We start from the raw sequence: 24,138 nt of genomic DNA, 5'->3' as shown, positions 1-24,138 counted from the left end.
TTACAGTTAAAAGAGACTGAAGGGTTCTCCTGCACATCTGTCACTGATACCTCGGGTGTGCAAACAACCTGCTTTTTCATTCTTCAAAATTGTGCAAGTGAAGGAATATACTCCCCTGCATCTGTGCTTTACCCATCAATCTTGTATTAACATGGGAAGGAGGGAGGGAGGGGTCCACAACAGCCAGTGCTGTTGGACCGATGCTCTGTCAGTCAATCTGACAAACAAGCCAATCATAGGATCAGTCAACCCAATGACAGCTAAAGATGGTTCATGGTGATTTTATTGGCTCCCTTGTTGATTTTTCCTCTCTAATCCACTTATGACCTCTAACCCTTGTGCTCTTGTACATTCTCCCAGGTTGACGTTTAACCTTTGACCTTCTGTTGTTGACAGCAGGAATCCGCATCCGCATCCATGTATAATCCACTTTTTCCTTTTAGGCCAATATGGCGAGAGAAATTTCCAGAGCTGGCGTTTTTAGACAAGCACTCTAATCTCACAGATGCCTGATGGGTGGGCACTGGCTTGCATGCACTATTCTTTGTCTTGGGAGCAACAGACCTACATGGGAATCGTGAGAAAGAGGCCTGGTCTGGGCTGCTGTTGCATCAGCTGCAGTGTGTACAGGCAGAAATAACCAACAAACCACCCATCCAAACAGATGCATGTGTGCTGATGGAAATCAAAATAGGTGGTAGCCACTGCTAGATAAGCCAGTGAAATGTAGAAGCTGCCTGCCCGCGCTGTTTTGATCTGTATTGATACTTGTCTGTCTCTGATCTGCGTGTTTGTAGGTTGGATTTAGGTTATGGTCTTAATGTCTTTTTGTGTGCACATATGTGTGTGCGTACGTCCGTGTCTGACCTGTCTGCGTCTCCAGTTTGTTTGATTGCCACTTGATCAATGTCGATGCTTCTGATTCTGTTTCATGTGGCTATGTGTGATGTTTTTTTTTCTGTGCCTTTTAATATACTGGACTAGAATTTAGATTTTATTTCTGTCTGGCTTGGCCCAGTGGGTGAGTGGGAGGATGTCAGTGTCTAAATTAGTGTTGACATCGGATGTGATCTTTTGATATTTGACGTGGGCGTGGGAGTTGTGTGTGTGTGTGTGTGGGCGGGTGGATAGTGGGGACGGGTTTTTGAGTAGATGTGAAGTGTGTGAACTCTGTGTGTGCGTATATCTACTTGTACCCACATGACTGTAACTTTTGTGCTGCTGTAGACTCTGTAGTGGTACTGGAGGAGGGGGTCACCACAGCACACCCCCCATCTGATTGGCCAGAGGGTGAGGAGTTTGAACCAATTGCCTCTGAACCCATCTTCATGGCTGCTGACAAGTTCACAAAGATGCCAGCATCTGGGACTCTGAGCAGGGTGGGTAACAAACACATCGCGGTGTAATCCATTAGTAATGTCCTTTACTCTGCCATTTTTTACAGCTAGCCTCTCTTGCCTCTCTACTCTAGTCCTCTTCCACTTCCAGTCAGGATGACGAAAAATCCACTCTTGAGGAAGTGAGTGAGGGAGCAATTCCTATTGATCAGCCAACTCTGGGACCCCCCACTCCCAGCAGCCAGGGGCCCGAGCTTCCCTTTCAGAGCCACACTCAGTCCCAGGGTCAGGGGCTGAACAAGTCAAGCTCCTCCCCGGAACTGCAGACCTTACCTGAGGCCTTTTCCAAGGCTGCCATGGAGTCAGCAACCGCAGCAGGAGACACGTCCCGACCCCGGGCACCTTCAGATGGTAAGTCTCAGCCCCAGCAGCCTCATTTGGAGAAAGAGCGAGTAGAGGGAGGTGGAGCAGGAGGAGGAGGAGCAGGAGGAGGAGCAGGAGGGGAGGTGAACGGACTGGGCGGGCAGAGCCAAACGGGCGAAGCGCCAGGTGTGGCGCTGTCTCAGAGCAGTGGAGGGAGGATGAGGTTGGAGTTCCCAGCAGCGGCCAGCCAATCCGGACCCATCTCCCCCGGCGGAGGTCACCGTCCCCGGGGTCACACCATCTCAGTGTCAGCCCCTTCCTCCAGGAGAGAGAGGAGGACTGAGAGGGACTCCTACCACAGTCGACCTGGACCCAGCAACACAGAGAAGATCTCTGGACTCAGCCCGAGGTACACACACACACATACACACACATAAAGGGACAGTTCACGCAGAAATGGACCCAGAAAATTTTGCCATTTTCTACTCACTGCTGTGCCTGTTGAAGTCCAGATGAAGTGTTTTTGTCCACACTCACAAGGAAATGGAGGCGGACTGAGAAGCATTAAGTTAAGCATTACAGTCCAGTGCATTTTTTTTGCATGAAACCAACTTGAAAGCCATAATAAAATGCTGCCCCTCTCATCACCTGTGGAAAATTATCATTGAAATTCTGTAATATATTTTTGCATAAAACAAAGCTAAAAAGCAAGATAAAATACAACCTCTCAGTTTGTCACAGCGAGTCAAGACTCAGCTCCAGAGCCGTGACCAGAAAAATAAGTTTCGATTATTGTCCAGTGCCCAATTTGGAATCGTTAGATTATGTAATCCAACAATTTAAAACTTAAACCAGCAGGAGCACTTTTTCTTAATGACTACAAGACTCTTTTTTTTTTCCCCCTAACCCCATTATCTTTGACGTCAGAGGATGAGAAGTCTTGCCACATGTCATCTGTTTTGAAAATGACAGAAAGGTGAAAAACTAATAACAGTTGTCTGAGCTGCTGCCTTTCTGTCTTGCTCTCTTTTTTTCCTCCAGCTTTGTCTTCCTCCAGCTTTATCACTCTCCATTCTTCGGTAATGAAGCTAACAAACCCCTGCTGCTTCCGAAAACACAGGTCAGTCACTTAGCAACATACTTGCGTGTGTGTGTGTGTGGTGAATGTACTGTGTGTAACGTTATGCTCTGTTTTAGGTCATTGATCGTGCTGTGAAGGTACTGGACCAGATGCCTCCTTATGACACACATAAGATTGGAGTGGTGTTTGTAGGGGCTGGTCAGGTGAGAACACACACACACACACACACACACACTCACACACTCACATACTGGACAAGTTCTGACAGCTGTGTCCTGATCTCTGGACTCAGAGCAAGACAAATAATGACACTGATTTGTTGTCATCATTGAATGTAATTATGATTTAGTGGACATAGTCGTTGACTTGCCCTTTTCTGCATCTTCCTCCCCATCAACCAGGTCAATAACGAGGTCGCCATACTCTCAAATGAGTATGGATCAAACCGCTACGCTGCCTTTTTGACCGGACTAGGCAAACTTATCCATCTGAAGGACTGTGATCCTGACCAGATCTTCCTCGGTGGGCTCGACCAGTATGGGGATGATGGAGAATTCACCTACTGCTGGCATGACGACATCATGCAGGGTGAGTGAAAGGGAGAGAAAGAGAGAGAGAGAGAGGGAGAGAGAAATAGAGAGAGGGAAATGACTTGTGAAAACGTGGTGTGCTTATACTATTACATTTTGCAGTTGTGAGTATTCCACAACAAGCACTCTCACTTTGCTTGGCGTTAACAAACGAGTGTGTTCTGCAGCTATCTTCCACATCGCCACACTGATGCCAAACAGGGAGAGTGACAAGGGCTGCTGCAACAAAAAGCGTCACATTGGCAATGATTTTGTCATGGTTGTGTATAATGACTCTGGAGAAGAGTACAAACTGGGCACCATCAAGGTACACACACACACACACACACACACACACACACACACACACACACACAATGACACAAATGTGCAGTGTTTTCTTTGTGCTCCCAGTCCATCATGCCTCTCGTCTCATCTCAAACAGGGTCAGTTTAACTTCGTAGAAGTCATCATAAAACCACTGGACTATGAATGTAACCTCGTCACCCTGCAGTGCCGCAAAGGTGAGACAATCTCAGGATGGACAGAGGGTCACGGTCTGCTGCTTGGTCTTGTTCCTCGCCACACTTATCGTAAGTCTCACTTTAATTCCCTCTCTGTGTCTCCCTCTCTCTCTCTCTCTCTCTCTCTCAGACCTGGAGGGGTTAGTCGACACAACAGTAGCAAAGATTGTTTCAGACCGCAACCTGCCTCTGCTGGTCAGGCAGATGGCCCTGCACGCTAATGTAAGTGTCCTCCTCGGCTCTTTCTGTAACTCACACTTTCTATGTTACATGTAAACAGTTAACAAATGCAAAGATACTGTAAGATGGTGAACACACATACGTATAATATTAATCTTTATAAATAGTTTGTTCTCATTTTTTGGAGAGTATAATTTTTTGGCATGCTCTCCAAAACTGACTTGATGCTTTGTAACATGTTTACAAATGTTAATAATATTCATTCATGTGTTTACCACCGTTTTGTAGTGTGTAAGAAAGCATTTTTTCTGCTCATCCTCTATTTTGAAATACTTCAGATGGCTTCATTGGTGCATCAGTACAGAGCGAACCCCTCTGATGCGTACGCCTCCAAGTGGCTTGCAAGGTTACGGCACATTAAGAGGATCAGGACACGGGTAGGAGACACCTCCTCCTCCACACACACACACACACACGTACAAACACACGCACACATGCACGCACAGAAACTAACATAAAGGCTTCTCCTTCATTTCTGTCCACCCTCATAGTCTTTAACTTGATGTGACCAAGATTGTTTTTTAGCCGTATGGCAGTGTGGGTTGTTCTGTTCATTTAGATCTTATTTGGGGCTCGTTAGGAGACTGGCGCGCGTGTGTGTGTGTGTGTGTGTTTATAGGTGTCACTTAGGAGACTGTCAGCTTTCACTTTTTGCAAGAAGTCTTCACAATGGTAGTTTAGTGTGTTTGCCTTGCTGTGGCTGCCCACCATGATAAGATCAAGTCACTCAGTTTTATCAAATTATATGGAGCCTATTACCGCTGAGGCACATCTTCAAGGTCAGAATGACAACAGCAGTGTGTGGTCACACACAGAGTGACAAACACACAGAAACACACTTCCCACAGGATTTTTAGATGTAGGCATTCAATAACATCACAGCTGCTACCAGTAGTGCCATAATAAATCATCAGCTGTGGCTTTCCTGCAGTAAAAGCAAACTAGAGATTCTGGTGTATTATCATAGATAAATAGTGCTTAAATCATCTTAGACTCATGGTGCTAAAAACGCATATTTACTTTCTACTATAGTACCCATTGGAGACAGGGAAGACTTTCATCTGCGGACCCTGCATTTAGTTTATTTAAAATATTTACTACACATGTAACTCACTGAGGAGCCACTGCAGCCTGGAACTGTGTGGGCAACAGATCCAAGTAGGAAAAGCAAAGAGGGGCTTAATAACAAGATGGCTTTACTAGATTTCACTGACTCATTTTCCTGGACAGACTGTTGGGCTTTTATATTTCCTCTCCTAAATTCCACATGCCTCTCTCTCTTCTGCCTCCCATCTTCTCCTGTGCCCTCCTGACCCCTTTTCCTCTTTCTGCCTGTGGCGCAGGCTCAGGAAGACATCCAGTCCCGGCCGACCCCAGGCATCTCGCTGACCCAGGGACACACCCAACAGAACAAGGCTCCGTATCAGCAGAGCAGCGCGGCTGCAAACACAGAGGCCTCGGGCCAGAGGAAGAGACTAGTCTCCACTGTGGATGACTTTACAGACTTTGTTTGAGCCCCCAGACGGACATATCCCTTCAGCTCTGGGATTACATTTCTCATGCTCACACACTCGCACACACACTCGCACACAACCACAGACATGCACACACCTGCCTTAGAGCCGAGGTGACTTCCGTTTCCCCTGATAATGTGTGAACGAATTCAGGATGATGGTATGCACACTGATTTTGACATAAACCGGTTGGATTACTGCATTTGTAATTGAGAACCTCTGAAATTCATATCATAAAGGCTTATTATTTTGTGCTAAGTATTGATATACGAAGACAGTAACTTCTGCATATTTTTTGAAAACGCTAATGCTTTGCACTTTTTTGGGTCTAATCAAGATGATAAAGACATGCAACATGAGATGAGTAAAGTTGTAGGGAACACTACTTTTGAAAGCAGTGTGTGTTTGTGTGTGTGTGTATATATGTGTGTGTGGAATAAAGAGACTATAAAAGAAGGTGTCATACTTGATTTTGTGCTTTCTTGTTCCCTGCAGGTAAGAATAAATTACTATTCCAGTTTTTCTGGCGGCACTGAGTTCTCCCAATTAACGCTGAAACCAAGTGCTGAGCAGTCACGACCCGACACCAACACAACTTCAGTGTCCACGTTTTAGCTGTCAAACTCTTTATTCGACTTTGTCAAGTGCAAAAGCATGAGAAGTGCTACAACTGCCATATATAGATATGTGAGATACAGTATGATACAAAACAGACATATTTTCCACGACAAGTTTGTTTGAGCATTGATTTAAAACAAAGTACACCAAACAGCACAAAAAGAGAAACTAGAAAACATGCAGGTGGGCTTTGGCACTATCCTGTTAGACGTTGTACACAGAGAGCAGGTACATGAAAGTCAGTGGGAGTTTATTCTTTCTTTAGTTTCCTGTGGCTTCCGATGGGACACTGGCACATTATTGTGAATGTAGTTAAAAAGATGTATACCAAACAGACCAGTGACTGAGTGTAGTTTTTCAGTGAGATCGAAGGAATGTGAAACATTGGGTTTGCAACACCAGTGCTTGACCTTTGTGTTTGCCAATGCAGCACATGAACAATACTGATCATGAAAATCAAGAATATATACACCAAAAAAAGAACCAATATATACATACACGTACACACGCAGGTGAAGTTGGGGTTTGTTTTCATTTTTTCTTTATAAGATAACTGAAACATGACGGGATCTCACACAACTTGCTGGGCAGTTTATAGTTTTGAAAAATGAAATCTTTGGGAGGATTAAGAAATGGAAAGCAAACAATGGGGCCTACGCTACACTTTGGCATGTTATGAAGGATACAGCCATTACTGTCCTTCAGCACCACTGCGACACTGGTCCTTTTTCATATCCTTGCAGTTAAAACAGGAACTGGATTTTGGTTGAGAGAGGAGAGCTGGGGGAGACATTTTGGTGTCACAGCAGTTCAAGAATGGGAAGCATGCATGTTTTAACCATGCAGTATATATATATATATATAAAAAAAAATGTTCCTTAGATTTTTGAAAATTCTTGTTATACCTGCTGTGCCCCCAGTTTTGCCACCTCCTCATTTACCTCATAGATTTTGGGGAAAGGGTGGGGTCCCTGAGATCTGCCCACTGGACACATAATGGAAATACACCGATCAGAGTAAGACGTAAAAAACACAACAGTCAACTCAAAAAAAAAAAAAAAAAAAAAAAAAAAAAATTACAAGACACAGCTGCTAGCTATTGCTTCAATATCTTTGATAATACACATTAGGATGGTTCTATAATGTAGCCGTTAAGATATGAAAACTCGACACATAAAGAGTTAAATATGGCAATGGATATCAGCTCCGTTAGGAAATAAAGTGCTAAGTACAAAATGAATGAGTCAGTTACTTGGTATGGTAAAAACTTCTGGGTGCATAAATGATTCAAAAGCTTTGGCATTACCGCTCATGGATAAGATACAGTATGAGTGAAGCTTTCTCTGTTGGTTTGGATACCAAGCTTATTATTTTACAACACACAAACACCATACCTCATAGAAAACAATCCACGTTAAGAACAAAAAGTGCTTTTTAAATTACCACGATATTGAATACGACACATGAAGACATGTTGAGAGGATAATTCTTGTGATTTTGAGAGTATCCTTGCTACTTCCGGGGGAGACTGGGAGTTGTAGCTTGACGATGAGTGCTCTAAACGCTGAGTCATGTAAATGTTAAATACTGTGTACTTCATATCACAGACATCCTTCAAGTCTCTTCACCTCTAACTAGAACTGCCAGCCTGACCGTTTTTCTACACCGAGCATCACCTCGTCTTTCTTGCTTTTTCTCTTCATTCTCTTTTCCTTTTTTGTGCTGCTACCACTTGCTACTCTGCCTTCTTTATCTCTCACTTCCCTTCTTTCTGGTCTATGCAGAGGACAGTTACATCTGATTTCCTGCTGGGATCCTGAGGTGTGTCAGTCTGCTGGTATCACACCAACCCCGAGTGTGTGTTTGTGTGTGTGTGTGTGTGTGTGTGTGCGCGTTTTGGAATTATTTCTGTTATACATGGCATGGACTGGAATGTGTATAGCGTTACCATTAGAGCATCTGTACCTACAGTGTTACTTTGCATGTGCATATACTGTACCTGTGTAAGTGTGTGTGTGTGGATGAGTGTGTGCCTGCATGCATACTAGGGCTTGAAACCATAAAAAACTATTTCCAAACAGGCCACAAGTACCCATAGTGACCAAAAAACAAACAAACACAACATAGCTTCCTTGTAACAATGTGTAGACAAACAACATAAGTGAAAAAATCAACACATGAACTGAGATACATAAACCACCGGAGCAAACGTCTGCCGTCAGTGTTGCTGTTGAAACAGTTTGTTAGTCCTCAGGTGAGCACGGCTCTGTGCTCCTGTCAGTGACCCCACGGGACCTCCAGGGTAACGTGGGGTCAGGGGTCAGATTTGGTCCAGGAAGGGAAGGCATAGGGGGAATTTCTTGGTTTAAAAAGGTGACCTGCTCTGGACCCTAAGGCAATTCGATTCGACCGGCGACCAGCACCTTGCTGCTAAGGAACTAAAGTGGCCTAGGGTTTGGAGGTCGCTGCAAGACTTGGTCTTTTATTTATTTATTTTTTTTACTGCTTTCTAGTCAGTGTTCTTTCTTTCAACTGTAATGTTTCCTTCTTGTGCGTCATCTACATTCTTGTTCCTTTCCTTGGATTTCGAGAGGGGCTCCGGGAGACAAAACCCGCTGTCTCCGTCCTCCTCTCATCCTCAATCCAAAACTCACGCTTACATTCTTCTGCTCCAACTCATGCTTTTTTTAAATTCTTTTTTAAAGATCCTGTGCTGAGCCTAGGAGTGGCATCCCAGTCCTCAGGATTTAGGGTGCCCGGACACGTGCCTGTCTGGATTGGGGTGCACCTTGTTTTTGAGGGGCGGTGGCTTGCGCTTGCGCTTGCGTGTGGGGATGGTGGTGGTGTGAGCGGGATGGTTGAACAGGCTGGAGGAGGGGAGTGCTTCTCGCTCAGTGGGAGGGTCCCACTCACGACCCCCCACCAGGTGGGTGGGGTTAATGGGTGTAGGGGCAGGAGTGGAGGGCAAGGAGGGTGCGGGGACAGGTGCAGGTGCGGGGGTAGGTGCAGGGGCAGCGGTTGTTTTGGGAGGCTGTGAGACGGGGGCTGGGAAGGTTTTGTTGGATGAGACAAAGGCAGGGGCCAGGGGAGACTTGAGCGGTGAGACTGGGGTGGGAGGAGGTGCACTGACTGTGTGAGGAGCAGGGGTGTGCACCGAGGCAGAGGCTGGTCTGGACTTTGAAAAGCCAACAGGCTTGGCTGCAGGAGTCTTTTTGGGCTTGGAGACAGTGTTTCCACAATCCTTTGGCACTTCACTTTTATCTATTTTTTTCCCCTTCTTGCTCCCCTTGTGTTTCTCTCTACTTCCCTTTTGCTCTCTCCATCCAGCAGAGTCCTTCTCCTCCCCCTTTCCCTTTTGTCCTTCTTCACTCCTCCCCCTTGGGCCACTACCTCCTCTCTCTCTTCCTCTACCCCTCCCTTTCTCTCTCCTTTTTCTCTGAGCTCGCTCCAGACCGCACTCGATGTGGTACACATCCTCTGTTGCCATGGTGACACGATCAAGCTGTTGCAACAGGGCGTCCAGCGTGGGGAGGAGCCTCCTCAGAGAGGCTTCAGTCTCTGCCCTCTCCCTCCAGCTGGCGCCTCCCACCACCACTCCGGGACCCAGGCCCAGTCCCAGGCCCAACCCGAGGCCCAGGCCGATCCCCGGGGCTTCAGTCAGGCTGCAGGGGCTGGAGGAGGCGGGGCGCCACGAGGCCTCAGAGCCAGCGTCCACACTGTCTGGGGTGGGAGGGGAGTCAGGCCCGTCCAGGGGCGGCAAGCACAGGGACTTACAGTCACTGGTAGAGGAGGAGCGGGACGGTGGCAGCTCCATGCCCTCGAAGCGCACTTTGTGGCGAAACTGAGAATGAGATAAAAGAAGGGAGGGAAATAAAGAGAAAAGAGAGGAGAGAGAATTAGAGAACTTTCCCAGCGGCACATCATTCACAGAGACATCGCCACTGGAGGTTGAGCTGTCATTTTTTTCTCCTTGTCTTGTGTCTCATATCTCCTTTCTCATGTCTTTGAAAAACAGATAAAACCATTCTGTTTTCCCCCCAAGGACCAAAAGTGATAGTTTGGGTTGTTTCCCATATTGTGTTATTTACTACTCTTCACAAGTGTAACAGTTTATTCTTCGTGCCGCTACCTGTGTGCTGGTAAATAAAGGAGGAGAAACGTACACACATCAGTTTTGGGATTGTTAATAGATTCTAAAATTGCGTAGTGCAGCTTTAAAGTGATGGTTTGGATTCTTTCCCATATAGCGGTACTTACTACTCCCCACGAGTGTAATAGATCCCCCACGTTTGTCCCGTAAGATCCTTCCCTGTCATAAGAACAGGTGTTTCACTGGATCTGGTCCCAGCCAACAACACAATTTAAGCGCAATTAACGCTTAAAAAATGTTCTCAAGGATGCACAACAAACATGAGTGAGATTCATTACCAACACTCTTCACTGCACAAAAGCTTCTCCTACTAAGTGTGTAAACAAACATACACATCTCGCTCTGAGGGGAACTGTCATTGTAGTCATACATAAACAAAGCAGCTCAATCAGGTAGCAAGCAAGAGGCCTGGAAAAGAGCGTCGATAATGAATTACAAACAAATGTGTGCTTTTGTGCGTCCTTTCAGCACGGGGTTGCCGCTTGAAATCCTTTTGTTTACTGGGTGGACACACATTAGACCTGCTGTTTACACATGGTTTGACTCTTAACAGTCTCTCCATTAGAGATCTTGCTGTTTCGGACCACAGATGTATCCTGATTAATACAACTTCCCAAGCTATTGTAAAACCAAACAAGCAAAAAGTGCTGTTCCATGTTCTCAATAAGCACACAATGAAATCACTCTCCTCAATTTTCAAAACTGTTAGTGACAATTTGCCCATTTTTAGTAAAACAAATGGCCAGTTGGATGTTTTTATTTACTTATGTTTATCTGTCCTGGACATGGTTGCTCCTATCAAGACTAAACAGAAGTCCATTGTCAGAAAAGTCCCGTGGATGGACAAAGAAATTTGTAGCCTTAAAAGATCACGTCAAAGAATTGAACGCAGGTGGAAATCCCATAAAGTTCACTACTCTCTGCTCAAAGATTTATTAATCTCATACAATTGTAAGTTGAAGGAAGCCAGAAATCAATATTTCTCCCAACTAATCTCTGCCAACCAGCACAGCCCCAGAATCCTGTGTAACTGAAACCAGCTGGATTGCTTTAGTCCAGTATCACTGCAGGATCTTATAAAAACGGCGTTGCCCATGAAACCCTCATTGAGTCCCCTTGACATCATCCCATCCCCAGGCCTGCACTGCTGACCATCATTCATGGCTCTTTGACCTCTGGAGTTGTACCAGGCCTTTATAAAACTGCTTGTGTTAAACCACTGCTTAAGGACCTGGCTTAGATCCCACTGACTTAAAAAACCTCCAGCCAATTTCCAAACTACCTTTCTTATCAAAAATCCTAGAAAAGATAGTGCTGGACCGACTACTTCGGGCACTTAATAGTAACAACATCTTCCGCAAACTACATAGCACAGAAATTGCCCTTCTCAGAGTCACAAATGACTTACTGCTGACAGACTCTGTGCACGTTCTGTGTTGTTATTGCTTGACCTCAGTGCAGCCTTTGATACGATCGACCACTCCGTCCTCATAGACAGACAAAAACAGTGGACAGGTATAACTGGATCTGTCCTGGATTGCATCATATCCAGCCAAAAGGAGATTTTTTGTTTTTCTGTAGGGGAATAGACTTCACGCACTGCTCCAAACAAACATGGAATACCACAAGGATCTATTTTGGGACCTATTTTGGTCACACTGTACATGTTACCCTTGGGACGCATAATCCGTCACCTCAACATCTCCTTCCATAGCTACACGGACGATACACAGCAAAAGCTGTCATTTAAACCCTCAGACACCAGAAAACTCGCTTCATTACAGAGTTGTTTACTTGACATAAACAGTTGGACGTCCCAAAACGTCTTAAAATTTAACTCTGATAAGACAGAAGTTCTCGTTAGTGGCCCGGCGCATGTCTCATAACAAATTCAACCACTCCTTGGCCCCCTCACTGCCAACAAAAAAATCTGGGTATTATCCTGGACTGTAACTTGAATCTGGAGCAGCATGTACAAAAAGTGGTCCAGTCATGCTTTTATCTTTTGAGGAATATGTCTAAAATTAGATCAGTTCTGTCCTACAGCAGCACAACGAAAATCATACACGCTCTTACATCCTCCTGCCTTAATCACTCGAGCCACTGAGAAGCTACAGCTCCAAAGTTCAGCAGCCAGCCTTTTGACCAAAACAAAGCATTTGTCACATATTACTCCAATCCTCACTGCACTGGCCTCCAGTCTCTTTTAGAATTCATTTTAAAGTGTTTTTAATCACATACAAGGCTCTGAATGATCTGGCGCCGGAGTATATGCCTGAGCTCCTTATCCCTTACAGGTCGAACAGGCCCCTCAGGTCTCATGACAAAGAAGGAGTTGATGGATCAACCTTGAAGGATCTATTAACACATAAAGCTGCACTATACAATTTCAGAGTCCTGAAAAAAATGTGTGCCTTGTTGAGGCTTTAGCATACATTTAAGACTCTTTAATTTACCAGCACACAGGTAGTGGCACTAAGACTAAACGACCAAGGCCATGAAGAATTATATATGTATGTAATAGAAAAAGTTTTTTTTGGGAGATGTTAATGAACAGCAACAGCCTCGACTGCACAAGACAAATTTCTCCTTGAGACCAAAGAAGCTGAGCCGTGACCCTACTGAAACAGGAAGCAGACCATGCAGTACCTCCTTGGCCCGGCTGAGTCCCATCCACATTTTGAGTCGTCGGAGGAAAAGCTCGACCATCTCGTAGTCCTGGAGGTCGAACGCCGGGCGATACAGCTCCGCTCGAGCCCGCCGGTAGTTCCTCAGCAGCACGGAGGTGACCAGCCACAGCAGCACCAGCCGAAGTATGGCGAAGCTCGTGTGGAACGCCAGCGAGGAGGTGGAGCTAGAGGGGCCTGTCATCGTCCAGCCAGGTCGCCATGACAACAGGCCACGGCCACCGGCACCCAGCAAAGAGAGACAGGCAGAGTTCACGCTGCCATAACCGTCCAGTACGGCGTGAAAGAGCTGGAGAGGGGGGTGAAATACAACAGCATTTAAGTGTTTAAACCAAAATGTGAAATATATGCCAAAAAACATATACAGGAGTAAAATAATAAAACCATAGAAAGACCATAAAATACAGTAAAACAATTACACAAGGTGATAATATAGTGGAAGAAATAAAACATAAGGCACAATCAAAGAAAAAAAAAATTGGTCTCGTTTCCAGATGAAAATTCGAGTGAATTATAAACATGCTTATGAAAGATGAGCAAGCTTGTGATAGACACAGATGTTAATATCCAAGGGACATAATTATGCTCCATTCTGGTCTTACATTATGTTATGCATTATTATGTTCAAGTATGTTCTGCTACCTGTCAGTGTGAAATGTGTGTGTGTGGGAGACGATGAGATAAAAAAAGGCAGTGGGAGCAGCGGAGAGCCTTACCAGGTGTCCTGTGTGTGAATAGGCCAGCAGCAGCAGCAGTAGCGCAGAGGCGATTCCCAGCAGCTCCCAGACTGAGCGCCTCAGAGCTCTGCCAAACACTGCCCACTCTCTGAGGAACCGCAACTGATGGGATGCCTGGATAGTGCAAAATAAAGAGAGAGGGTAGAAGAGTGGGTTAGGAAAGAAGGGGAGCTAAGCAACTGAGTTAAAAATGTCTGGACTGGCGTTAAACATCACCCTGCTTTGTCTTTCGCTCTCTCACCTTGAGCACCAGTATGAACAACAGCAAGGCCGACGTGACTGTGAACATCTGGGTCTGTCTGGCCACGGGGTAAAAGTCAGTGAAGGCGTCCCGCGGGTGCTTCTGGTACAAGGCCCACTGCTGCTTGGCGCTGGAGCAGCGGCTCAGATGTAGCCCGCACACTGATGCTGCCAGGGCCAGTTTACACACACCCAGCAGGCGCCAGGCTGACAGCAGGTACACGTAACCCTCTCGGACGAAGCCAAGGATCCCCCGCACCAGGAAATACAACACCAAGGCCAGCAGGACGATCTGAGAACGGGGAGGGAGAGATCGTCACACTGCACTTCAGCAGACACACAGCATCCAAAAAGTATCACTTGTGGAACGAGATGCTGCATTCATCTGGACCTGGAACTTGGGATTTCCAACTAGTAAATTTCCGAGCTGCAACAACATTATGTTCATGGTGTCAACTCGGGATAAATGGCTGCCCACAAGGAAAAACCATTTGAAGTTAAGAGGGATTCATCAGACAAGGAGCCTCTGAACCAAAACATCAAATTTTTGATGGTATACCAGTAAAAGCTGGAGAGAGTGTCGTGCCTTTGAACTTCAACTAGTTTTTCATGATATATGCAAGGCAGCGCCTGTTTCCTATTTGTTGAGCACAAAATCAAAAGAAACTCCTCCATGGGAAATACCAAGAACGCAATGTAGCAACACCACATCCTTAAGTAGTAAATAAATTATTATATAAACAGCCTTACACTGATTCACTTACTGGGTTATTGGTTTACTTGTATTATATATGTACAATGTAAATCCCTTTGAGACTATAAACAGTGATATTGGGCTCTAAGTAAACCTGAACTCTAAATAAACCTGAACATATAAACGTATGCATGCACAGCTTATATGAACGTTTCAATGTGGGCGGTCAACACGGCAACTCCCGCTTCGCCTGCTGAGGGCCTGAGGGAGAGCAGCTGTTGCCAGGGTATCAACGAATGGGGATCCAAATAAACAGTAAACAGTGATTCTTGCCATAAACAACAAAAGGCAATTTGTTTTCGACCATTTTTGGCCATCTTGTATTTGTGAGTGAGATGACGTTCAGTTCCCTGCTAAGGTGGGGTTTGTTTCCCACTGGGAGAACCCATGCTGGAAACATACGCGCTGTAATGCGCTTTGCACATAAACAGATAAAAGGGTCAGTGGTGTGTCATGTCTTATGTTAGGAGTCAACAGGTCAGTTTTCATTACTGTGTCAGAGGGGCAAGAAACACATCGAGCCGGCACACTGAAATCCTACACACATTGTTTACTGGCAGTGTTTTGAGCTCGACTGATCAGTTGATCGATAGATAGATGGGGTTACCGTGAGAAGCAGCTGCAGGTCCAGGCCTGTGATTGGCCACAAATGGATGGCCAGGAGGTCCAGGCTGGACTGGGCACGCTCAGAAACGGGGAACTCAAACAGGAAGGAGAAAACAGCCAACAGGTCGGTGTTGATGTTGTAGAGAGAGAACTCCGCAAACACAGCTCGTGTCCTAAACACACACACACACACACACACACACACACACACACACACACACACACACACACACACACACACACACACATACACACAGCTTAGATAAGATTAAGAATCCAGGTATGTATACATGTAAATTTCCTGTCTTAGCTGCCTCTGTGTTTTGGAACTGACTTTGTGATGTTATTCATCCTGTTTAAGGCTCAGCTGAGTGTTTGATTCTATCTGAGGATGGGATTGTTTGGGTCGCTCAACCTGGCGAAAGGACCTCTTCCTGTAGTTTTTTTTTACCTTTTGAACCCCTGCACTGACCTGTGGTCGAGCCAGTCTAGCTGCCTCAGTTGCTGTATGGAGGATGAGGCCTGCTCCCGTCTTCGGCTCAGCTGGTAGACCGAGCCTCCACTGCCGTACACCTGCACCTGACCCCAGCGCCACACCCTTCAGCACCCAGAGAGCCAGGGAGAGAGGAAGAAATAACATGACATATTGCATGAGACCAGAGGTTAAACTGATACTGAGCATGAACTTATTTAAGGCCTGCTTCCCTCTGGCCGGGCTTTCCTTCTTTTCCTTACCCATTAGCATCAGCAGTGCTGAAAGCCACAAGATTCTGGGTGTGTTTAGTTGTAGAGTTAACCCAGCCCTGTCCTCCAGTGCTATTCCCGGGATTGAAACCAATGGAATCTGGAAAGGAGAGGAGCTCTCACAGTAAGGTTTTTGTACAATATTTGTACATTTCAATTACGTGAATCTAATAATTTTCCTTGGGAGAGAAGTCAGTTATTGAAACACTGGATGCCCATAGATATTAGCAGAGAACATGACAATAACCTAATGAAAACTGAGTGCTTTTCGAAGTCATTATGTGACTTTCTCATGTCTGTGTTGCTGGGGTAACTATGTTTAATCGAACAATAATATTGACAGAAAGATAGAGAGAAAGACACAAAAAACAGACAAAAAAAAGGAACAAAGAAAGAAAATGAAAATATAGAACAAGGTCAAGGCAAAGGGCAAAGCAGACAAAAGGACAGTGAGGGCTATTAAGTGTTATAATGCCACCAGCATTCCTCTTCTTCAAGAAGAGCTTTGGCACTTATCACACACAATACCATAACATTCTTTTAAGCCTTTCATAGGTTGCCTGGATACCATGCCCGCTATACTACTACTGTGAGACAAAATGAAATCAAAGAGTAGTAATGTACATGTAATAAGACTGCATCAAATAAGTTCCCAGTTCTGTCATGGCTGTTGCAGTCTGGGTTGTTATTTAAATGATGTTAAATACAGCATTGTACTCCTTGCTATTTACTGAGGTTCTCTAAGGGAAAAAATGTCACCAGAAAAACAGGCCCCATTTGTTTTGGCCTCATCAAAAATCAGCCAATCATTTCTAATCTTAAAGCTGCACTAAGTGATTTTCTTACACAGTTTCAGAGAGGCTTTGAATGAAGTTGATGACAGTGAGGGGAAAAAAAACACGAGGGTTTTCTTTTTTTTTGAGTCTGTGTGTATTGAGGCAAGCTGATGTCTAAAGTTAAAGAAAAATCTCACAAAGCAATCTCACCATATGAGTCACGGATCTGTCGGAGTCTCAGTGTGCCCAGCAACACACTCCCTGTATCTTTCAAAAGGGCGGGGCCATCCAGGAGGCGTGGCAACAAGGATTGATTCAGCCACATCATGACATCGTCTCGGCTGCAGGACAAATTGAGACATTTGTTAAAAGAAAGACATACGCAGCATGACAAAGTTTTCACAATGATGCATCAGCACTTTAAGGGTTTGTAGATGGGTGCATATGTGTGTGTTTATGTGTGTGTGTGTGTGTGTGTGTGTGTGTGTGTGTGTGTGTGCAGGAGATGAGTGATGCCTGCCAAGCTTGTATGCCCTGATGTGAACTGTCATGAGGACACACGACTTTATTTCAAATGAATGGAAATGCTGGAGTCAGTGTTGGCTTTGAGCTTTTGTATAAAAAACATTTTTCTCACTTGTACTTATTGGGTCTGAATCAGACGATACATCTGTCTCCTGAATGCATTTCCTTGATACAGCATATGCAAAGTCAGCTCGCCATTTATTGTCATGGGAACAGCCGCAGAGGGAGCCTTGAGATTCTTTGACAATTCGCCCATGACAAGACTATTGTCAGTCAGAAAACCTGGCTAAAGAAAAGTTCACCAATTGAAACTTTTAGGTACTTTTAGTGTTTTTTTTTTTTTTAACCTTAACTGCATTCTATTTTACCTTTCTTTTTGTATTTAATGTTTTGTTCCTTTCAGACTCTTTATCTTTTTTTACTGTCTTATCTTGTGTAGGGCAGTAATTTGTTTTCTGTTGCATTGCTTTTAATTGTTATCTGACCTTGTTTACTTCCCCGTCTGTGGCTTTATCTACTGAACTGAATGAACTGAGTTAAAATTAAACCCCTTAATTACAGTTACAAATCTAAAACAGAAATCAAATATAAACGATTATTTTAAATATGCTTGTAAAACATATTTAAATGAAACATGCAATATATCACTGATTCTTGGGAATTTGGATAAATCATGTGCCACTAAGAAAAATGCTATTTATGTTGGAAATTTACAACATTTTAATGAATAAAAAGAATCAAGGGCATAATCAGGGGGTCATTTGCACATTTGTAAGGTTGTAATTTTTAATTTTTATTAATTTAATGATTATATGCTGGCCCATGGCCTACAAAACCAATTGTCCTTGGACAGGAGATAATCATTTCAACTTGATTAAAACAAAAAGTCATAATTTCATTGAATAATATCTTTACCACATGAAAGAGTACATCATAATATGTATTAAAAACTACAAACGATGGGTTTTGAACAATATTTACTATTATTTTGTGGTTGCTCAAAATGTGTCCCACATATTCGTCACCACCGTCAGATATTTATTTAAAAAACAACTCTACAAATACAAGGTCAATTACATTCCTGAGGAGCCCTTTTCAAACCTTCAGCTCTACTGCATGCTTCAAGACCACTCAGGCTCCTGGAAGTTTGCTATTTGCTCTTAAACCATAACATGTCAACACCGTCACTTTTGTATAAAAAAATAATAGATTAGATTATGGCATAAATGTATACTTTTTAAGAAGAGGTCTGATGTAGGTAGCAACAGGGGGGAAACAAGATGGCTAATGTGAACAACTCATGCTTATCATGTGAAAGAGTAGGTTTTTGTCACCACTGTCAGACGTCACCACCGTCAGGTTTTCTGTCTGACAGTGATGACTGAAGTCTGAAAAATGCTTATAACAGTGCTCAGGATTCTTATTTTTTATACCAAATAGTTAAAGTTGTTAAGCAAGAAGCCATTGACTTGAGAGGTATACATTTTTGAATTGTATGTTTTAATGAGGCCACTGTCACCACCGTCAGATTAGTGTCACCACCGTCAGAGGCAGTTATATTTGTTTTAAATGAATATGCGTACAATATGTTTCTTTGGTGCTGTTGAATTATTTAAGTATTAGTCTCTTTTAATACAAATATATGTTTTTCAAACAAAAAAAAACATTCCGGTGACGGTGTTGACAAAAACAAAGTAGCCTAATAACTGGAAAAACGCCTATTTTATGAAAAAAATGCAAAATGAGGAGGTTGCACTGGTACATTGCTGAACAGCCAAGACCTTGGCCTATAATGATATACCTTCAGATTTTGTAATTAACTCACCTTTTTTCCCTAAAATTAAAACCTGTTTTATCCAAATTCCCAAGAATCAGTGATACACTTCCCTTACTTTGCCATAAACCAGAACTGACAACATGTTTTTCTTTTCTTATGCTTTCCTTTTTAAAATGTATTCTTGTCCTTATTTTTGTACAGCACACTGAGCTGTACTTGTTCTGCAATGTACTATATAAATTGGATTGATTGATCAAAATTGTTCACAATCTCTACACTAGAATACGGGTCAAGCTTCTAATTTAGGTTCAGTGTGTGTGTGTGTGTGTGTGTGTGTGTGTGTGTGTACCTGCTGATGTTGTGGTACTCAGGTGTGTGTAGCGCTCGTTGCAGCTGGGTGCATAGCCTCAGGCTGTGTGTGTCCTTGGCCGTGTCGGAATAGTTGAGAAGCAACACGACCAGGAGGAAGAACATGTATACCAAGAAGTTCTGAAAATGAGAGAGAAAATTCAGGTTATTACACAAGATGTGACAGAGATATGAACATCTGACACACCGTGAAGGTCCCGCGTGAATACAAACACATCTCCCTCTCACCTTCAGCATGGTGTGCAGCATGTGCACCTTGCGGGCCTGGTGCCGAGCCTGGGACAGAGCGAAGCCCTGGGGTGGCCGCACCCTGGGGACCCGCTGGACCACCCTCTCCACTCGAGGAAACTCCACCAACACGTCCTGGTCCTCCGGGCGCAGCCGCCGCACACACACTGCATAGTACACTGCCTCACACAACACCTTGGAGGGGAGGGGAGGTGGAGGAAAATGTCAGTGTGAGAAGGAGACCCAGAACCTGCTGCATGCATACTGTCACATATCATCTAAAAAATAAAGGCTAACAGGGACTAAAAAGCGGATTACTATGCATTTGCATTTTTATTCAGTGGGTTAAGAAAAGATTGAAACACTCAAGAGGGTGTAAATTTGTTCAACCTAAAAACAAGAATGTAAACTTACAAATGAAGTGAAAAATATGGAAATCACCTAAACTAACAAGGTTTTCACCCAACAGCAGCAGGATTGGACTGTAGTCAAGGCTATAAATCTATATTTGCAGAATGTCTTAGCACAAGTATGCCTAAACGTGTGTGTGTGTGTGTGTGTGTGTGTGTGTGCGTGCGTGTGTGTCTACCTTAATTGGCTCCAACAGCAGGCAGGAGCACAGGAAACTGGCAAAACAGGAAATGAGCCACATCATGGCCATGCTCTGGCTGAAGCCATGTCCCGCCCACACCGATACGCCATTGGCCACAGCGATCCCTGCCCAGCTTCCCCACAGGGCGGCACGTCCGCACCAGGGAGGGAACCGTCTCGGGCGACACACGTCTGTCACAACTGATGACAAATATTCATTGTACCAGGACATAATGAAAGAATGTGAAGGGATGAAAAGCAAAATGAAGACGGGGGACTAAATGAACAGAACAATAAAAGGTTAACAGAGAAGACAAGAAGAAAGGGAATGATGAGAAGTATATTAATTTTTCATTCATGGTATTATGTTGTCAATTTAAATGCAAATAATCTGCATTTTAATTGTCGCCTCTACATAATGCATATGTCTTGGAGGACTCTCTGCTATTCATGAAGGAAATGAAATCTAAGAAACTCCTCACCCATAGTCTATAGATTAAATAAAGTCCCGAGTTCACCAGAAAAACAATCGAGCATTCTGAGGAGTAATTTGGATGTTACCTTGGGGCCAGCGCTGAAGCAAGTATTCCATTTAAATTCTTGCTTTTCTCAGACCGCAGGAGCTGTTTTGCTCATTAAACATTAAAGCAGCGGTGCAGAGTGAAAAGCACAAAGCACAAGCTCTGCTCCCACATCAAAACTTTAGTATGGGTGTGTGACTCGGCTAGCCATTTCAGGACAAATTACAGAACTTCACTTGTTTCTCAGTGAGGGCAGTGATTCTTCACACTCATCTTCAAAAATGGGAAAGTGAATGCGCATTCTGTCTGGACAATAAATCTAGTCAAGTAGCGCAGTTAGAGGCCGTGTGTGAAGTACCCACATTTCTGATTTGTTTTACAAATGAATGCACAGTCATTTTTTTCCTTGTAGCAAATCATTTAGTGTCATCTGGTTGTTCTTTAAGTTCAATTTGGGAACTATTTTGCAGTTAGTTTGTTGTGATGTTGTCAAACCCATTGACCTCTGATTTTTCTCCTTAAGCACTTCAAAGTTAGAGCTGTTTGCAGTGTTTTAGTGAAGTTACATCACACTATTTCACTGAGTGAAATATTCAAACTCAAGATGTCATTGTTCTGTGGCTGCAGAATTACATCAAAAAGAAAATATCAACATGTCTTGAATATTATTTCAATTCCCTGTAATTCAGCAGATTTATATTTGGCATCTTTGGAAACCGTGGGATCTCAATTAGAATTTAAATTAAAATTCTGTGAGTTTGAACAAAGTTCAAGCATGCCTTTGTAATGATGAACCCACCAATGGGACTGGGGGCGTTGAGCAGATTCTCAGAAGATTTGAGATTTCATGTTATTTGCAGTAGAAAAAGTTTTGTACCGACGTACAATGCACAGTTAACAACAATATAGCATGAAAACTTCAAGAGACAAGGAAAAGTTAACTATCCTGTCATTCTGAATCTATTTTTGTGCTTTCATGTTAACTGAGACATCAACTAAGTATGAGGAAAACAATACAGGGGATGGTGTATGTCTTGGATAATTCAGCATTCAAACTGACACACGCACCTGTGTTGGAGATGAAAGCAGTTTTAGGGGGGTCTCTCCTCACACATCCTGGAGGCAGAGGCTCATTCAGCTTCTGGAGGAGAATCACTTCTGTCTTATCTCCAAAGATACTCGACCTGACAGATACATGCACAGCCGGGGAGGAAGGGGGGGAATCACCAAGAGCCACAGAATATGTTCAAAATGCAAGCACCTCACACTGATCAATCAACCGTCATCTCCTGCCCAGGTAGAACTTACAGGTCAGCCATTTCACTTTCATCTGCCTGGGGGAAGAAGTTCTGCCCGTCTGCCAGGATGTGCTTGATCAGATCCTCGTCTGTGTGGGCAGAGGAACTGGGCTTCAGTTTGGGTTTGAGTATTAACATTTGACGTGGATGGTGCAGTGAAACTATGTTATAATCGTAATGTGTGTTCATCTAAAGCTGATAAAGGTTTAACATGCGACCTGTGCAGCAGAATCTGATTGGACACGGTGGTGTTACCTGAAGAGGTGAAGTATTTGTTACGCTGGCCCGTCTCCTCCTCATCATCAGGGTTAAAGGTCATATCGACGCCGAGGTGTCTGCTCCCCTGGCCCCTCTTCAGCCTTGGCAGCCCAGCTCCGAGCCCCGCTCCTCCCACCACAGACATGTCACTCAGCAGCTCCGGCCAATCCCGGTCCTCTGTCTCCTCCTGGTCCCCCATGTCCCAGCTCTCAACACTGCCGAGGTGACAGGATGTTTCTTGGTGTGAAGGACTTCAGAATATTAATAAAATATTACACGCGCGCCGGCATTCATGCACACATAGTGTGTACTGAGGACAGATCAAACACTCTCTCTGTTAGCTTCTTAATTTTCTTCTTGATCTTTCATATAGCACAGTTGTCTAAAGTAAACTAATTAACCCCTTTGCCTTCATTCATTTTTTTTTTCCATTTTATTCCTCTCCTTTCCTCCTTTGAGAGCTGACGATTTTGATCACTATGTGTCTTTCTTCAGGGGAAAAAATGCGTAATCTAAAACTACTGCCGTGGCAACAGGCTAACTAACCTTTTGGTCGATGGAGTGGGCAAATCCACATTACTCTCCTCTGAGTTGGTCTGGGAGAGAGAGAGAGAGAGAGAGAGAGAGAGAGAGAGAGAGAGAGAGAGAGACAGAGAAAGGGTCATAAATTTAGTTGGTTCATCGAGGCAGAGCATGAAATTTCTGACTTCACTGTTTCTTTCTTTTCTTAAAAAAAAAACAACCAAAAAACAGACAACTCTGTATGGAGCTCCTTTTACTCTCATTTCATTTCTTTGATTCTTTATTTATACGGTACAACATACAACTCAAAAATTCGTCCATATTGATTCCAGGGAAAAGGAAAAACAAACAGGTAAACTAAGACAACTTGTGCAAGTTTTTCCCATGATGCAATACCTCGCTGTTGTAAAAAAGGAAGGAACTCCCTGCCATGGAGTTGTCCAGGAAATCATCGATTTCCACCGACTCCTGGTCCACCTGCGGAGGTACATGCTCTACAGACACACACTGGCGTACACACACACACACACACACACACACACACAAAGAAATGTCAGCTGCCTGTGCTGCCTATGTGAAGCACTGACGGCTTGATCATGTGTTTGCTTCGTGCCGGTGTGTGTTACCTTGCTGCGGCTCATTCTGAAGAGCGTGAAGACGAGCAGGTAGACCGGGTAGACCAGCAGACAGCTGACCAGGCCTGCCGCCACCGTCTCTCCGGTCAGAGATGAAATCCTGGACACAGCCCTTGGACTGCAACATGGGCATCATAAAAGAACACAATCAAAACTTGGACAGGTGAACGGACGGAGACACAAACAAACAGCCTCACACATACACAAGCTCCTGTACCTGTATCGCTCGTCCGCCACGATACTGTACCACAGCGTGTTGGCCAGCAGACAGAGCTGCAGCAACAACGCGCAGCACGTCGCCCTCTGCAGGCGGGTAAAGGGGCTGCGGGGGGGCCTCTCCCACAGTGACAGCCACAGGTGGCTCTCACACACCGCCCGCTGCAGCTCACACACCAGCAGGCGGGGAAACTGACGGAGTGCGGCCTCCTCTGCAAGTTGCAAGAAACAGGAAGTAAGGTGTCCACCCACACCAAA

At 44.3% G+C, this 24,138-nt stretch overlaps 2 protein-coding genes across 4 annotated transcripts in view; one reads left to right on the top strand and one right to left on the bottom strand.

Moving 5' to 3' along the window:
- Positions 1–6,077, top strand: part of tsc2 (TSC complex subunit 2) — a 30,857-nt gene extending 24,780 nt beyond the window's left edge. For all 3 annotated transcript variants that reach the window (XM_030062529.1, XM_030062547.1, XM_030062538.1), the window contains 10 exons: positions 1,228–1,379; positions 1,472–2,109; positions 2,742–2,820; positions 2,898–2,984; positions 3,183–3,369; positions 3,539–3,678; positions 3,796–3,874; positions 4,005–4,096; positions 4,393–4,491; positions 5,458–6,077. In XM_030062529.1, the coding sequence (XP_029918389.1) occupies positions 1,228–1,379; positions 1,472–2,109; positions 2,742–2,820; positions 2,898–2,984; positions 3,183–3,369; positions 3,539–3,678; positions 3,796–3,874; positions 4,005–4,096; positions 4,393–4,491; positions 5,458–5,628 (1,724 nt within the window). In that variant the 3' untranslated portion in view covers positions 5,629–6,077. The remainder of the gene's footprint in view (positions 1–1,227; positions 1,380–1,471; positions 2,110–2,741; positions 2,821–2,897; positions 2,985–3,182; positions 3,370–3,538; positions 3,679–3,795; positions 3,875–4,004; positions 4,097–4,392; positions 4,492–5,457) is intronic.
- A 2,662-nt stretch (positions 6,078–8,739) lies between these two features.
- The window catches only part of pkd1a (polycystic kidney disease 1a), an 80,250-nt gene continuing 64,851 nt past the window's right edge, over positions 8,740–24,138 (bottom strand). Inside the window, exons 39-56 of the mRNA XM_030062518.1 lie at positions 23,882–24,092; positions 23,656–23,782; positions 23,426–23,536; positions 23,054–23,103; positions 22,505–22,722; positions 22,260–22,338; positions 22,020–22,135; positions 20,429–20,631; positions 19,840–20,034; positions 19,592–19,731; positions 17,151–17,281; positions 16,156–16,264; positions 15,893–16,018; positions 15,422–15,593; positions 14,062–14,352; positions 13,800–13,934; positions 13,046–13,372; positions 8,740–10,087 (exon numbers count right to left, since the gene is read on the bottom strand). Coding sequence (XP_029918378.1) covers positions 8,987–10,087; positions 13,046–13,372; positions 13,800–13,934; positions 14,062–14,352; positions 15,422–15,593; positions 15,893–16,018; positions 16,156–16,264; positions 17,151–17,281; positions 19,592–19,731; positions 19,840–20,034; positions 20,429–20,631; positions 22,020–22,135; positions 22,260–22,338; positions 22,505–22,722; positions 23,054–23,103; positions 23,426–23,536; positions 23,656–23,782; positions 23,882–24,092 — 3,842 coding nt within the window. The 3' untranslated portion in view covers positions 8,740–8,986. The remainder of the gene's footprint in view (positions 10,088–13,045; positions 13,373–13,799; positions 13,935–14,061; positions 14,353–15,421; positions 15,594–15,892; positions 16,019–16,155; positions 16,265–17,150; positions 17,282–19,591; positions 19,732–19,839; positions 20,035–20,428; positions 20,632–22,019; positions 22,136–22,259; positions 22,339–22,504; positions 22,723–23,053; positions 23,104–23,425; positions 23,537–23,655; positions 23,783–23,881; positions 24,093–24,138) is intronic.

Source organism: Myripristis murdjan, chromosome 1 (assembly GCF_902150065.1).
Source record: "Myripristis murdjan chromosome 1, fMyrMur1.1, whole genome shotgun sequence".
In the NCBI taxonomy this organism is placed as follows: Eukaryota; Metazoa; Chordata; class Actinopteri; order Holocentriformes; family Holocentridae; genus Myripristis; species Myripristis murdjan.
Note: the sequence above shows the minus strand (reverse complement) of the source record. Positions and strands in the feature narration are given on the sequence as shown.